At 46.5% G+C, this 17,500-nt stretch overlaps 1 protein-coding gene across 1 annotated transcript in view; it reads right to left on the bottom strand.

Moving 5' to 3' along the window:
* The window catches only part of MAP2K5 (mitogen-activated protein kinase kinase 5), a 121,329-nt gene that overhangs the window by 24,151 nt on the left and 79,678 nt on the right, over nucleotides 1–17,500 (bottom strand). The window contains exons 18-19 of the mRNA XM_038146766.1: nucleotides 10,609–10,635; nucleotides 10,258–10,290 (exon numbers count right to left, since the gene is read on the bottom strand). Of these exons, the coding sequence (XP_038002694.1) occupies nucleotides 10,258–10,290; nucleotides 10,609–10,635 (60 nt within the window). The remainder of the gene's footprint in view (nucleotides 1–10,257; nucleotides 10,291–10,608; nucleotides 10,636–17,500) is intronic.

Raw genomic sequence — 17,500 nt, 5'->3', positions numbered from 1 at the left:
AATGCAAAGCCTTTTGGGAGGCTCAAGGAAACCAAGGCTGAATCCTGAGGACCCCTTCCACTAGACCACACTGCTGAAGCCCAGGATGTGCAGATAAAGCTTATTTTGTACCCTGAGGTTTCCCAGATGTTTGACACTCCAAGAGATGGGAATAAAGGGAAAGAAAGCAAAGCTACACATCTGTACCCAGTCTGAGCGATGGAAAGACAGCAGAAATCCAAGATTTTAAAGGAGTGAAGAACAGATCTTTTGACTGGGAAAAGGTTCTTTCATTTTCATGAGCTGCCACAGCTTTTGACCAGTGTCAATATCGGGGATGATGCCAAAATGGCAGTGAGGACACAAAGGGATCTGAGGATCCATGGAAAATTATTCCCAGGACTGGCTGCTTCCCTAAGACCCAAGCAACATTTCCACAGCTGGGACCTGCTGCAGGAGAAGACCCAAGGAATATTTCCATGACTGGGATCTGCTGCAGAAGATCCAAGGAATAATTCCACAGCTGGGGCCTGCTGCAGGAGAAGATCCAGGCAGTATTTCCACAGCTGGGATCTGCTGCAGGAGAAGATCCAAGGAATAATTCCATAGCTGGGACCTGCTGTAGGAGAAGATCCAAGGAATAATTCCACAGCTGGGATCTGCTGCAGGAGAAGATCCAAGCAGCATTTCCACAGCTGGGATCTGCTGCAGGAGAAGATCCAAGGAGTAATTCCACAGCTGGGATCTGCTGCAGGAGAAGATCCAAGCAGCATTTCCATGACTGGGACCTGCTGCAGGAGAAGATCCAAGGAATCATTCCACAGCTGGGATCTTGCTGCAGGAGAAGATCCAAGCAACATTTCCATGACTGGGATCTGCTGCAGAAGATCCAAGGAATAATTCCACAGCTGGGACCTGCTGCAGGAGAAGACACGAGCAGCCCCTGATTTCTCCAAACCAGCTGTGCACACCGAGCGAGGGAAGGGCAAGAGGAAAAAAGTTTGAGTGATGCCTTTGCCTTGTGAATAATGAACAGTTCAAGGAGGTCAACCCATTACAACTGCAACCGTTTAATTATTAATTATGCACAATCTATGAGCAAAAGGACAAGTTCAGAATGTTTAATGGGTGGTAACTCCGACTGGACCCTCTCTTGGCATTTTGTTATTAGCACTTGTCAGCAAGGTGCTCAGGCAGAAAGACAAAAGCACAGCGGCAGAAAATCCGAGCTGGAGGAGGAGGGAGGGCTTTAAACTTCAAACACTGCTCCTAATATTTAATTTATAGAGTGCCAGGGCTCTGGTATAAACCTTATTGACTTCCCTGGAGTCAGGGGAAGCCACATTATCTAAATGAAGACCTGAGAATGAGAGCACTGAACAATCCCTCCCGAATCCCTCTCTTTTGAAGGCAGCAATAACATCAGGATCTGGATCTTCCTTTTTTCCCTCACAGGTCTGAACAAAGGAAGAAAGAACCACCTAAGAGCACATCCAGAAGCCAATCCTTTGGAACCTTTGCAATATGAGCTTGAGTTACAGATCCCAGCATTATCCTCGCTTACTCCTCCAACTGATTATTTGGAACTTCTCCTGCTCTGTTTGCTCTCCCTAAGCAGAGCAGTGGCAGAGATGCTACTGAGGCTCGGGAAATAATGTCCAGCAAATCCACAAATAAACACGGATAAGGCACCTTCCTCCTTTTCCTGTCCAGTTTTCAGGTTTACACAGATATCCTCAAGAAGAAAATTCAACAGATACAGTTTGGAGCTGCTTATTTTCTTTTGGAAGCACTCTGAGGCCCATGAAATTTGGGAGTCATTCCTGACTGGCAACAAACACCAAAACCCCTGAGGCTTCCCACACCTTCAGGGGTCTTACCCACCACACAATTCCTTGAGAGTGAAATGTTTTCTCAGAACATATTTAAACACCTGACATTTATCACATCCCTCTGCAGGAGAAATGCCACCACCTCCCTCAGTGGAAAACCAGGAAACACAGCCTTCCCTAGGCATCCAAGGAGCATCTCCACAGCTGGGATCTGCTGCAGGAGAGGACAAGAGCAGCCTCTGATTTCTCCAAACCAGCCATGCACAGCGAGCGAGGGAACAGGAGAAAAGCTGGAGTGATGCCATCAGGGTGGTGATGGAAAACTTGGGATAAACCCCCATTCCTCATCCCTTGGGGCCAGCCCCACGGATGGAACCACGGACAACCGCCACCAGCACGTCCTGCAAGAACCTGCTGCCAACAGGGGCTGCCCAAAACCAAGCAGGTTTCGTTCCTGCTGCTCTGGGAAGGGTTAAATGCTCCTGTCACATCTTTCCCCTCAGCTCTGCTTGTGCAGAAGGAGCTGCCATGGTCCTGTGGCTCCATGGCCACAGGAGGGAAGTTACCAGAAGCCAGCAAACCAAACCCCAGCTCCTCTCTGCTCGGGGCTCCCCCGGCGCTCCTGCCTGTGGAGCGAGCATCTCCTCTGGGCACCAACTCCTGTCCTGGCTCCTCCACGGATGCTGAAATGGCAGCGTTTCATAAACGATGCCTGTTCTCTGCAAAGCCTTCCTGCCTTAGCATTTCAGCCCCCAAAATCCCGAGGATTAAAGAATTTTTAGGCTTCTCTCGTACTAAAGCTTTCAAAAAATGTATTTACTTTTCTGTGGTAGCTGCATTTCAATCTGTGGCCAAATAGTGATTTTTAATTTTTTTTTTTTTTTTAGAAAAATAAGTTTTAGATGCACTAGAAATGCTGCCAGGTGCAATTACAGGTAGTAAATGCACTGTAGCTCCCAAAAAATTCTGAGTTGGAGGGAGCCATAAGGATCACCAAGCTCAACTCTTAAGTGAATGTCTTTGGCTACAACGAGAGCAGTGAATGACAATATTGTACAAACCCAGATTTACTCCTACAAGCACATCTTTCTTCCACAAAAAAATTTGTATCTATACATATATAAATAAAATCCATTTCTCAATTTAGATTTACTCCCTCCAGACCAACTTTCTTCCACAACCTTCCTAAAAAAACCCCTCTCTATATAAAAAAACAAAATCAAAACCCGACTTTCAATTTACTCTTACAACTTCCACAAAAAAACCCCAATATCTATACATACATAAATAAAATCCATTTCTCAATTTAGATTTACTCCCTCCAGACCAACTTTCTTCCACAACCTTCCTAAAAAGCCCCACTGTCTATATAAAAAACAAAATCAAAGCCCGACTTTCTATTTACTCTCACAACTTTCTTCCACAGCATTCCTAAAACAATATCTCTATATAAAACAACAACCAAAAAAAAAAAAAAATCTATTTCTGCCTTTCCAGCCAATCTACTTCAAAAGGCCTGAAGAGCCCTAATGCAGGGGATTTCTGACAAGTAACAAGTTGGCAGCAGCCAGCGGTGGCCCGAGGTGGCTCCGAGGCCCGGACTTGAAAGAATTCCTGGATTGCTCCTGCTCGGCTCCCACCCCGGGCAGGAAGGTGAAGGATGATTACATCTCTGCACCTCTTGCTCTTTTCTCAGTAGCAGGTGCCAAAAGTGACAAATGATCCGTGGGGGCATCTGGGTGCGAAGCTCTGCGTGCACAGGAAACTCGTTTATCTGCAGAGCTGGAGCTGGGCACAGGCGAGGATCACAGGCCAGTGTTTCATCCCCAGAACACCTCAAAACCTCCAACCTCCCGAGCACCAGCTCCTCGTCCAGCTGCCTGCTCCTCCAATTCCTGGGAACAGCAGAATTCCTCTGCTGGAATGGGTGGGTGCTCCTGGTTAAATAACCCAGGGGATGTTTGGCTTATTTGGTTGTAGCTGCTGGGGGATATTTTCCAGAGCCCAGAAAAAGGCAGGAAAGAAATGATAAAGGGCAGGAATAATCCAGAGTGTGGGACATGGCACTTCCTCCCCTTGCTTAGATTTTTAGCTTATATATATATATATATATATATATGATTTTTAGCTGTTCGTACTTAAAAAGGTTAGGATTTTAGCTTTTCTATTTTTCATGTATTTATAATCCTGCAATTCTTTAAACTCCATGCACAGTATGAGCTGCTGCTGCTTTCCCATTTCGGTCAGACACAACAATTCCTCTCCAGGCCTGGGAATCAGGGACTCCTCACTGCCTCAGGCCCTGAGAGATGGAAACAAAAGTGAGCTGGGGAGAGCAAACCTGGGTAAATTCTCCCATTACCTGAAGCTGTAACTGGGAGATTAACCCCCAATATGCAAATGGACCAAACTTATGAAAGTATGAAAACCTGTGGTCCATTTTTTTGAGTGTAGGAATGTCCTAAATGTACCTGAATAAACATCAATGCCCTTCAATAAACATCACTGATTTTTATTCCCTTACTTTTGTCTGGCCTCTGTTTTTAGGTAGTCCCAAAAAGGCATCAGCCAGGCTCCGAAGGGCCTGCAAAAACAGGTTAATCCTTGCACCAGAAGTGTAATTGCTTTTTCTCTCCAACAACCCAAGAATTCCTCCCTCTCCTGGCTGCTCTCCTGTCGCTCATCAGGCAGCAGAGCACGGCAGGCTTGGGCAGCCAGACACACACAGAGCCACACCGAGGGGACCTGGCAAAAAACTCAACCCATTTGTTGTTCCCTCTCCTCCCCTGCACCCTCCTGATGCATTTTTATTGCTTTTTCATAAAACACCGCTGCAAATAATCAAGCATGACCATTGACATCCACAAGATTGAGTTTTAGGAACCATTAAATGAGCTTGTTCTCCTGGGAAGGTTCTTGCTCAGGTTGGTCTAAAGGTAATTATTCAGCAATTCCTACCTGTGGTTTTACCTTGTTCCTGTAGAAGCCTCTGAATCTCATACACTGGTAAGGTCACAGTTTCTGTCTGCATGAAACTATTCCTTAAACCAGCTTATCCACAAAACAAATTACTGCAGGTTTGGGTAAACACACACACACACATGTGTATAACCCATGGAAATCTCCAAAACGCCACAAATTTCCAGGTTTCCTACCTTTAAATCAATACCTGAGAATCTAAAGAGAAATTCCCAAAGAAAAGAAATTAAATCTTGTTCAATTCTGAGCCCTGTGGAGTTTGTTTGTTTTTTGTTTTTTTTTACTACATTTACAGGAAGAGCAAAATGCAGCATGGATTCATAAAGGTGAAGGAATTCAAGAACCCTCCTCATGTTATTTGATCAAGTTGAACATCCTGGGAATTTTTTAGACTATTCCAATAAGCAGAGGGGTATATTTAACCCCATTTTAAAAAAAAGATAATAGGAACAACTACACAGAAAACATGGATTAAGTGCAAGTTCATTTTTTTTCCACAGGAAAATCTGAAAACATATTGACACTGAAATGCTTCACAGCCCAGAGTTAACACCCCACCAGCTCTTAAACGTTTCTGGAGTAGGGATTTAAAAAGAGACAAAAAAAAAAAAAAAAAAGAGGTCTTTGATTTGTGGAGTTTGGAAAGTCCTTGAGCTAGATTAAACTGCAGTCTTGTGAGACCAAGTATCTCTGTGGGGGCACTTCACAGAAATGCTCAAGAAACTCATGGAAAGCTTCTCTCTGCTTACTCATGAAGCTATCAGGCTAAGGATTCATGAGGACAACTAATTAATTTTTCTTCTCAATTTCTGCCTGGCTTGTTCAGCCAGGCAGGTTTTGCAATGCTGCCTCCTGTTTGTACAAACCGGGATTTGCTCTTGGAAGTCTCCCCTCCCCGAGCTTCTGATGGAACTGGAACAACACAATCATTTAAAACCGCAAAAATCGAGTTCTTTTCCTCCCTCATCCAATAAATTAAAAACAAATAAACCAAAAGCAACACTTAAATCACAATTACAGTGAGACAAACCACGGCACCTCTGAAACCAAAATTGATTTCTCTCAGGTGAGGAAGAAGAAAAGGCAGGAAAGCAGAGCTGATGTTTAACTACAGAGCTGGAGCCCAAAGTGCTCCAGGGGCTGGCAGGAATTGCTTTCCTAGAAGGGACACTCCAACTACATAAAGGTTAAACAGAACAGCCCTGCAGAGCTTCAGGAATATTTAAAGGACCCTCCAGGATGTTTTCCAGCTTTCTGCCTGTCCAGCCTTCTCCAGGTGCAGAGCAGACGCCTCTAAAGCCACGGGATCCAAAGGATGGGAAGCTGGAATGCTGAAAGCCACAAAGCTCCTGGGTTTGAATCTGCAACCATTCAGGGAATGCTGAGCTGAGCAGAGAGCAGGAAAAATGGCATCTTCAGAAGGTTTCAGGAATTCTGCAGCTGGATTGATGGCTTTAGAGGTATTTTCCAACCTAAATGATTCTGCACAGGGATTTCCTACTAACATATTCTGACAGCAAGGTAACAGGGAAATAAGTAGCTACACTTGGAAGGGCCTTGAAAAGAATGTCACTTATCTCTACTAGGGATGCAAAAAATTGCAATGAACAGAGCTCTGATTTTCCTGAAAAACCTGATCCCACATTTTCTGCAGAGGAGCAGAACCCAGTAACCCACCAGTCACCCAACTGGGAATGCAGACCTGCCTCATTTACCTTTCACACTGAGAATTTCTAATGCACCAGAAGGAAAATGCAGAATTATGATCAATGCCACAGTTCTTGGAATTTGGAAGTGGAATTTGATTTGCTGAGTGACCCTTGCAGATGTCAGAACACACAAGAGGCCCGGGTGGGTTTTTTGGGATGCTGCTGGAGATCTGGGGGCTGAGCAAGGAACAAGAAGGATTTTTTTCTGTCAGCTCAAGAGAAAATATAAGGGAAATTGTGAGACAGAGCAGTGAGAATGTTAAAAACCTATGGATTCTACTTGTAATATTTAGGTTTCAGAGTCAACACCTGCATTTCTCCAGTCACAGAATCATGGGGTTGTCAAAGTTGGAACAGACCTTCAAGGTCACTGAGTCCAGCTGCCAACCCTGCACCTCCACTCTCACCACTAAACCTTGTCCCCAAGTGCCTCATCCATGCTTTTTTTGAACATTTCCAGGGATGGTGACTCCAGCACTGCCCTGGGCAGCCTGCTCCAATGCTCCACAAGCTTTTCCACATAGAAATTTTTCCCAATATCCAAACGAAACCTCCCCTGGCCCAGCCTGAGGCCGTTCCCTCTCCTCCTGTCCCTGTTCCCAGCCCGACCCCCCGGCTGTCCCCTCCTGTCAGGAGTTGTACAGAGCCACAAGGGCTCCCTCAGCTGCTCCTGGGGCCCTGGGGTTTGCATTTCTAATTCCTAGTTCTACTCTTTTTGTGTATCTGGAACAGATGCCAACAACAAAAGCTTTTAGGAATTGTTTGAAACTGCACCTACTGCTTTGGAAGCACAATCATCTTCCATGGCAAGTTTTTTGGCTGTGCCACCATGAACAACAGGGCCACGTCCAGGACATCTTCCCAGGCCGGCTCCTGCTTCCAGCCCCTCTCCATCCCTGATGTGGAGTGCTCGGGAAAGGCTCACACAGCCAGCGAGGCGTGTCCTTCCCAAGGGGAATCACCCGCGCTTCCCACGCGGCATTCCCTGGAGCTGGAGACAAACTCAGCCCAGTGCTGGGATATCCAGCATCCCAAATAACAGCAGCCCGGCTTTATTGCTGGCTGTGGCAGGAGGAGCTCCACGAGCAGCCAGTCTATCCCATCTTTGGGCCAGGAGCAGGGATCTGGTCATGATGGGAGATGCTGCTCCAGTTAGGGCTGGCGCTCAAACGAGCGTGGCTTATTTGGAGCTGGACCAGAGCTCACTCTAAGGCACCACATGGTAAAAAATAAAGGTTCTGGCAGGCACATTTATCCCATCCACACAATGCTCCTCACTAATTCTGCCATTAAAAAATAATCCCAGCCCCGGTGCCATCAGCAGCCCCGTAAGATCATTTCTCAACAAAACCCATCAGGCACAGCTTGCTGTGATTCCAGAGGAGCCACCGTGCCTGGCTGGTTTTGGTTCCATTGTCCTGCTTCTCAAATGGCTTATCCATCCTTTCTGAGAGCCAACCGAAGTCCTAAAAATGAACAAATACACTTCTCAAGCTGCCAAAGTGACCACTGTGCTTCATGTATTTCACTAAGAGTTTAAAACCAGCTCCAAAAATCTGCAGAAAACCTAAAACTTCCCATGGAATTTTTATTCCGCAGTGTCCACTATCCCAGGCTGCCCCAAGCTCCATCCAACCTGGCCTGGGACACTTCCAGGAATGGGGCAGCCACAGCTTCTGTGGGCAGCTGAATTAATTAATCCTATGAATTAATATTGACTGGGATTCCTGCTGAGTTTTGGTGGAAGCTCTACCAAATCCCGTCACTACCAATATAATAAGCAGCTACCAGAGAGAATGAAGATCTCCATTTCATCACTTCAAAACATCTCTGGGTTCTCCTGGATCAGGCTCTGAAGTTTTGGCTGGCTCCAGGGGAAGGATTGAGGGAATTTTAAGACCTCCTTGGAGCCAAGGGGAAAACGTGACCCAGAATAGCCAGTCTTACAAAACCAGGATTGCTAAATCTGAATATTCCCACTCTGACACCGAGTCTGTTCAAACCAAAGCTAGTGGAGCTTAAAGAACTTTCAGCTGAGCTGTGCTCTGTCATCTGGAGCTTTCACAGACCACACTGAGCACCACCTCAGGAGAATCGTGACTTCACTTGCTGTGGAACATAAAAAAAAAAATTCTAAAAAATACCAAAATGCCAAAATACTGGTGAAGGTATTCGGATGTTTACAGCCTGCACAAAACTCCCTGGCTGAAGTTTTTGTGAGGAGACTGGAGCAGTTCTGATCCTGAGGAGATGTGGAAGCTGCCAGAAGGTCACAGACTCCTTTAGGTTGGAAAAGATCTCCAAGATCATCAAGTCCAACCATCTCCCCCAGTGTGAGCTCCTCAGGGCTGCGCTTCAGAACAGCGAGCTCAGACTCAGGCAGCAGCACCCACTTAAAAGGGATTTGTGTGGCAGCAGAGCACAGGTAAAAACATGATTGTCCCTAACTGACCTCCCTGAGCATGGAGAGGGCCTCTTGCTGGTGGCAATGCCCCCTCTGGAATATCCACACCTCAACCAAAGGTGCGTGTAGGAGGAATAATGATGGATGGAAGAGGTCAAAGAAACAGAATTCCCTAAAAAGCGCCCAAAGAACCAGATCTCCACCAAGAGCCAAGAGAGACTGGGAAAGCAACTCTTGACACAGAGGATCTTTGCCCATTTTAATGGAACTGCACCCCTCAAGGCCCAAATGCCACTTTAGGAAGAAGTTCAGCTCAGCCACCAAGTCACTCCCTAGAGAAGGACAGAAGGGCTCGCTGAGAGGAGCCCAGGCACGTGGAGACAACAGAAAGGCTCATGCCAGGCTCAACAAAAGCCACAGGGACAGGCTGGAAGGAGCTGGATGGCTTCAGACAGGTTTTAGACACATCAGCACCCAGAACTTAACCCGAGGAGCTGGGAATGACCTCCTGCTAGAGGCTGAGGCAAGTCTTTAGAGAGTGGTGTCTCCTTTTTTCCTGATGGAACTCCCTAATCAGCACTATCACCTTATGAACTTTAATAATGAAGCAAACTCCAGCTTTTTGACAGCACACCATTTGCAGCCTTTTATAAAGGATCCAAGTGGTGATACAGTTTTTAAAGAGATTTCAGTCTCTTGGCTTTGAGCTGCTTTTTTTCAGGGAGGAAAAAAACCCCACTTTTTCAAGGATTCTGGAATATTTTTCGAGTGTTTAGAAGACAGAGGTCTGCCCTCAGCTATCTCCTCATTGTTCAGAGTTGGGCTCCAGCTACAGCTCAGCTGGGGAGGGATGTGGGAGATGCAAGGAGTGTTCCACTCCAGGAATGTGATGTTCTGCCACTGAAACCCAGTCTCCTGCACCCCAGGATTTTATTGTGGCCTTCTGATTGAATAAAAATGTTTGGATGACATTCAGGTGCTCTCCTGCTTAGCTCTTATTTCCCCTCCTCATTAAAATGCCCTTTTTGCCCACCAAAACCCCCTTTAACACGCCCACATTGAAGATTTGGTTGCTCCTGTCCCAGCTCATCAGAGGAACAACTCCCACGATGAGGCTGAGGCTGCAGGACCCCGAGCCCTGCCTTGTGAGACACCCCAGTCTTGGATAAACTCGACATTTAGAGCAGAAAACCAGCAGAGAGTGGGACCAGGCCAGTTCATGTGTGAGAGCTCCAAGCTGCAACTTGTGCTGGGGAGGATGTTGGGCATTGTGCTTCATTAGGAAACAAAATATAAGCTTTCCACTCCATTAGGAATGACTTTAGGAGTGAAAGCACATAAGACGACGACTCACCTCATCAACAATGCACTGCAATAACTGGAGAGGCTGCAATGGCAAGGAGAGAGGGGGGAAAAAAAAAGTATTAGACTATATGCAATATCTTTACAGTGGAGTGGAAAGAAAAAATCATTAATGCAATAAAATATAGCAAGATTAATCAACGGCAGCAAACTCTTATCAAAACATTGATGCTCAGGATGTTCTATTATTTCTAATGGTACCTAATCTAATACAGGCAGTTAAAGGTTTGCATTTTCTTCAAAATGCAATTTGCTAAGTTTAAAACAAGGCATTCAAGCATGCAGAGGGAGCAGCCATCAGGAAAAAGAAAAGTGAATTTTTTTCTGAACTCATAAAGCTTACCATTAAAGATCCCTGGTTTTTCTGAATCTGAAAAAAGACAATATGTAATTAGCATGTCATAATCAAAATGACTCACTTGGACACATTATGATCACTGAGAGAAAATTATTGCATCGCTGGTGGCAATTTGTGGGCATGTGTTAACACAATTTACATAATGAAAATACACAAATGTTAATAGCTCGCTTCTCATTTATAGGCGAAAGTCAGCAGAATGTTAATTTCACACAACACTTTTTAGTACCCTCCAGGTTGTATTAGAATAGGAAGAAAAACCATAATCCATTTCAAAAGGCTGTTTACGATTCAGATATAAATAATGTTTTATATTGCTAGATTGTGAACACTGGGCTTAATGTTGCAATCATTGCTAATGTTATGAAGCTCACTCTTTTTAAATTAAAAACCGATTTATTTAAAATTGAAATTAAATCATAGTCAGAAATTAGAATTTTGGATTACTGCCAGGCTCTGCTCACAATCCCTTTTTTGTGAAGAAAACTTTAATTATGTGGTTGAAGTATCTACTGCTGCTCAGGAAAGCCTTCAACACTCCACTTTTCCCCAAGTTTTTTATCCAGCTCTCCTTGGACTCCGAGTAGAGCACCACCATCCACGAGACGGGGAAGTTTGGTGAACTTTGTTGTTGTTTTAAACTGAAAAGGAAGATTTATCTCCGAGCCTTTCTGAATTTCTGAACAATCCATCCACAGCTTGCAGCACCAGACCCTCCCTCTGCTTCAAGAGCTGCAAAATCTCCTGACCCACATTCCCCTCGACGAAAAAAAGGAACAAAGGCAGGATCCCAACACACAGGATGAAACACAAAGCACAGAGCAGGGACTCCGTGTCAAACACTGAATTTTGGGGTGCTGCTCTCCCAGCACTTGCCAACGCCCCCCGTTTCTAACGGCTGGGGTAATTAATCACCAGTTTTGCCCCCAACACACACAAAGTTGTTGGCAACCCAACGTAATCCCGATGCGAACAGGACACGACCCTCAGTGAAAATGTTCTTGTCTAACCCCGTTCCTCTGCTTGCCCCTTCTCCATTCCACACTCTCCCTTGCCCGGTGCCAGGATGATTGCTTGGGCTCCCAGCAGCTTTGGGAGCTCCTTCCCCATCCCCAGGCAGGGACAGGATGCCCCAGGAACACTTTTCCAGCAGGAAATGGGACAGACAGGAGGGTGAAGACCAGCACCGAGGAAATAGCTGCTGTTACACACCTCAAGTCTTTTATTACTGCATCAGCAGCACACAAAGTTCCTAAGTATAATTCTATTTTTTCCAAGGAAAAAATACAATAATAAATAGGCAGAAGCAGCCCATTATATTTTTTAATCGTCAATCTCCATCTATTACAATTCAACAGAATAAATCTGCTGGTTTTGCTAATAAGCAAAATACTCCGTGGCTATAAAACCCCTTTTTTTTTTTCCCTACTTCACTTCCAGATGTTAAATGACAAAATAGACTGAGCTTATTCAATAGGGATGATTTGGAGCTTCTTTACATTAGAGCACAGGAACAGTTTTTAGCCAAACAGATCATCAGTCACATTTCCTTCCTGGAAAAATAGCTCTTGTCACGGAAAGGAATCGAGGTGGGGTCACACGGAGCGGCCCCAACACGGGTATGATTGCATCCAATTTCAGAGCAAGATTTAAAATATCATTTCTAATAAAAGCACTCGGCCCTCCTAATGAAAAATCAAGCAAACACAAATCCAAGTGTTAGGGAATTCTCCCCGTGACACCGGCGGCTCCGGAGCCCGGCCCAGCCGCGGCCCCGCTCCCACACACGTCGTTACCAGCCTTTATTACACAATTCTGATGGCAACAAATTATTTGGAGATCATCTTCATAAATTTTGCATCGAGGTAGCTGTGCCGCTACCTGGAATTGATTCAAAACGCTTAAGACACTCAATTACTTTTTAACACTGTTACCCGGTGTAACGACATCGCCGCCGCTTCCCTCGCATCCGATGATGCAACGTCATTGTAATTGATTCATTTTCTCAATTAAATCAAGCTCCTGCGCTCTCCTCTCCGCAATGCCACCGAGACTCCCCAGCTAGATGGATTAGCTCTTCTCCCTGCCTTGGATGAATGGCTGGTGAGGCCACGCTCTGCTCCTCCCTTCCCTCCACAGAGCCGCAGCCGTATTTCTCAACTCGGGGAGCGGGGCTGAACTTTGCTGTGTTTATATTAGGCAGATTTTTCACTGCTAAAACCACGTTGTTTACCTTTTTCCCAGCTCCCATTACGGGGCAGCTTCAAGCACCATAAACCAAAGCCCAGCGCCGACAACTTTACGGCCGGGGCTTCTCCTCTTGCCCACAGTTCAGGGAAAAGGGAAGCAGCAGCCTTCCTGAGCCTCACCAGCTGCTCCAAAAGGGCTCCTCAGAAAACGCTGTCCCGTTTTTGTCTCCTCCCAAAAGTGCCAGAGGTTTGTGCATTGCTGGGAGATGAGGGGTTTTGGAGGCAGGTTCACCTTGAGGGATCCCAGCGCAGCGGCTGCAGCTCAAAAAAGCTGGAAAATTTGGGGTGTTCCTACCCCACGTGATGCCCAAAAAACCTGGGGATTGAGGAGGTTGTTGTTGTTTTTGTGTTCTCCATGAAGAATTTTAAATAGCGAAGTGGCAGCAGTGCCCAAAGTGAAAAGAAAGCCAAAAAAAAAAAAAGCAGGACATGTGTTGAGAGCATCAAGGAACGATTTGATGTCCTTCTTAGAACACCCAGTGTCCAGCTCTGGGAACACCCAGCAGCAGCAGGACCTGGAGCTGCTGGAGCAATTCCAGAGGAGGCCCAGAAGATGCTCCAAGGCTGGAGCCCCTCTGGAGCCAGGCTGGGAGAGCTGGGAATGTTCCCCTGGAGAAGGACAGGCTCCAGGGAGAGCTCAGAGCCTGGAGGGGCTCCAGGAGAGCTGGGGAGGGACTGGGGACAAGGGATGGAGGGACAGGACACAGGGAATGGCTCCCACTGCCAGAGGGCAGGGACGGATGGGAGATTGGGAATTCCTGGCTGGGCTGGGAATTCCTGGCTGGGCTGGAATGGCCCTGCATCCCTGGAGTGTTCAAGGTGAGGTTGGACAGGGCTGGAGCAGCCAGGGAGGGTGGAAGGTGTCCCTGCCATGGCAGGGGCGGAACGAGCTGAACTTTAAGATCCTTTCCCAACCAAAGCATTCCAAGATTCCACAATCATTCCCCCTCAGAAAAGCCACTTTCAGCACCAAGACTCTCCCTCAGCCATCTCTGAGCCCTGCCCTGCTCATCACCAACACCTCCTGCCCAGAAGCTTCTCCAGCCTTTCCAAAAGCAGTCTGAACTCACAGAAACAGCTCTGCTGTTTGGTATTTCTGAACCTGCCTTGTATTTCCTGTGGATTTACCTACTGCACGTGACAGCTCATGATTTGCAGGAACAGGGAAACGATCAATAAATCTGTCCCACGATCAGAGCATTTCTCAGGCCACGGAACACCAGTGGAAGCTGGACAATCCACTCCAGAAAGCACAGTCTCCAAAAAGCACTTCTTTTTCCCCCCCCAAGGTTGGGTAAAAATGCCAAAGTTTGTCTCCTGCTTCATCTCCTGTTTAATGAACGCCTCTGGTTATGAAAGGCAACTTCTGACAGACCATCAGGTTATTTTTCTGTCTCCATGGAGATCCATGGGCCGGGAGGTGGCTGAGAAGACCTCTCCCATGCCTTTCACATTGCAGTCACCAGCACAATCAAGGAAACTCAAATGAATCCACCCCGGGTAACTTGGAGGAGTCACCAGCTACAGCTTTAATTTTCGCTTTTACTCCCTGGAATTAGGACTTGCCCTGGAGCTCTTGTTTGAGAGATTTGCAGGTGACCCAGGGTTAGATCTTCCCATAGCAGTTAACAAATTTTCTCTTTACATATATACTGCTTTTCGAGCTCCTGATAGTGTTTTCTCAATAGAAAAACCCATCTACCAACAAATCATACAGTTATGATTTTTAAGGGAGGCTTCACGCAACAACATTCATTTTCCTGTGGATTTTAAAAGGAGATAGGAGTTATTTTTCATCTGCCCAAATGAGGGTTGAGTTTTAAGAGCAAAAGCTAACATTGTGTCCTACTGACAAAAGCTATAGCTCTGCCCTGATATAAAAGGTAAAGGAATATCTAAATATTCTGGTTTCCATGGGGGCTTCACCACCGTTCCACAATTCCTGTGGAATTAAAGGATGATCTTCAGATATATTCTACAATTTCTTGCAAAATTGCAATTGCCGATACTTCTGCAAGAAGTCAAAGCACCAAACCAGTGAGAATGACCCCCCTAATTTGTTCCCGATATTCTAAACACCCTTCCCCATCCCCATCAGGGGATTTTGCAAATGGCAAACTTCAATCACTGTCACAAAACATAAAAAAAAAAAAGAAAGAAAATGATTTTAAAAAAATTAGACAATTCACAACAACCTTAATATTAAATATATTCTTACAATTATATTATGCTGCTTTTCCCCGAGGTCTCCAAACAAATTTATATAAAGAGATTATTTCATCCACCATTGAACTGCAGCCACTTCTCAGAGAAATCTCTTTACCAGAGTTTAGAAACACAATTCAACAAAGTGGGCATGGAAAGCTCCACACTGTCGGAGGGATTGTGGTGACAGCAACTCCTCCCAGCAATAATTTCTACACCAGAGTAGGAGCAGAACACCCTGACAGCAAATCCCTTGGTCAGCAGGGGTAGGGACAAGGGAAAAAACCCCAAATTTAGCAAATTGCTGTTGAAAAATGTTGGAATTAAGCTGGAGAAGGCCTCCAAGATGACGGAGTCCAACCATCACCCCAAACTGTGTCTGCAGGCCTTGTTGCCAGCACCACAAAAAGCGGGTGAGGAGAGCCAAGAATGGTCCAGCTGACACCAAACAAAGAACTGGGATTTGCTCCACCCAGATCTTGCTTTGTGCCACCCAAAGGACAACAGAGAGGAACAGCAGGAGAACTTACTGGGCACCATGGGAGAGGGAAAACGAGCACAACTGAGCGGGAAGAAAAGCACGGAATCCTCCGAGGGATCCAACAAAAAGCCCAAACCCCAAAAAACCATGAACACCGTGGTGGGATGTCCGGGAAGGACAGGCTGAACCACTCAAGGTGATCCTTCCTCCTTTCCTGTGCCTCAGCCTGGCCATTCCCAGAGAGCTGTGGGAACGTTCAGAGGAGACCCACCAGTCAGAAATCCAGGGAGACCAAAGGAACCTGGAGACAGAGCAAGGACACCAGAAGCACCACCCCTCCTGCAGCCATGCTCCGTGTTCATTCCACTCACAACTGCCCTCAAATCCTGCAGCATGGAAAACCTTTCCAGGAACAAAGCTGAGGAACCAGTCTGAGGAGCTGAGAGCCTCCAGCAGCAGCAGGGTTGAAGAGCAGCAGATGAATTTCCATCAGGACTGTCCCTGCTCCTGAGGACACCCCTGCAGGTCCCATCTGGCTTGGAAACGAACAGGTAAAAACGGTGATTGCTGAAGTCTCTCGCTTTTTGAGTCACCTAAAAAAATTCAGATCTTCCTCTGAGGAGCTGCAAAATCAACTGTGATCACTGCAGATGTCACAATTCCAGGGACAGCTGGAGGGGAGTAACCCAGAGCAATACAAATTTGGGTTCGTCAGGGGAGTCTTCTACCCAAGCTGAGGCATCACCATCCTCTCCTGTGCCACTGGACCGCTCATGGAGGGTTGTGTTGCACTCTCAGGAGTGAACCCCAAATTTCCATGGGGCTGGCAGAAGAAGGGACGCTCTGGACATGAGGAAACACCCGCCTAGACCTCAAAATTATTCACTGCTCATCTGGGGCTGGAGGCTCCTCACTGTGCTGAGCAACCACCACGCAGCAGAGCAGGAGAAGACCCCGCTCCTGTGGGAACACATTCCTGAGCTCTGGCACAGCCCAAACCCTGGCACTGCCGCGTGTCCTTCTCCAGGAGTGCCTCCCCAGCCCTGAGGAGCAGGAATGGTTGGGAACCACAGCTCCAGCCTGAGCTCTCACAGCTGCAGCCCTGCCCAGGGAACAGGCAAAGGAGCACCGGGCTTGTCCCTGGTCATCTCCTGGGAGGAGACTGCTCCTCATCCAGGCCAACACCTGCCCCTGGATCCCTGAAGTGTCCTAGGCCAGGCTGGAGCACCCTGGGACACTGGAAGACGTCCCTGGGCGGAATGAGACCGTTTGAAGGTCCCTTCCAACCCAAACCAGTCTTCAATGATGACAAAATTCCAGGAAATCCAGTATTTCCTGATGGCTCTCCAAGGGCCACCTGAGGCAGCCCAGGCACACAAATCCCTCCCAGGGAAGCTCCAATCCCAGGCCTAAGGTCCCACTCGGGCAACTCCTCCACGGGCATCCACAGCAGGAATGGGATTTGGGAGAGGAGCTTCCTTCCAAGCCCTCCAGGGACATCTCCCATTCCACCAGCTCATGCAGGGGGTCCCTTCTAGATCTGCAAAAATCCCTCTGCAGGAATTCCAACATGGAATTCCAGCATGGAATTTCCTGTCATGGAAAGCTGGAATGGTTTGGGTGGGAAGGGACCTTAAAGCCCACCTTGCTCTACAGAAGACAGAAGAAATCCTGGAACAGATCTGCTCCCTCAGAGTGCCTGGAATTCTTAGGATTAGAGATTAAAAACTACACATCAGCCTTTCAAGATCTCGAGCCAATAATCCACTGTTAAAACACACTAAGATCATAATAAAACTTCCTATAAAACCATTATACTAAAACTTCTTATAAAATTTTACTGGTTACCTCCATTTCTGCACTTGACCATATTATTTAAACATTAAATTTACATTTAAAATGTATCAGGAAGATTAAGATAAATAATTAAATTTTTCTCCTT

This window comes from Motacilla alba, chromosome 10 (genome assembly GCF_015832195.1).
Source record: "Motacilla alba alba isolate MOTALB_02 chromosome 10, Motacilla_alba_V1.0_pri, whole genome shotgun sequence".
Lineage (NCBI taxonomy): Eukaryota > Metazoa > Chordata > Aves > Passeriformes > Motacillidae > Motacilla > Motacilla alba.
Note: the sequence above shows the minus strand (reverse complement) of the source record. Positions and strands in the feature narration are given on the sequence as shown.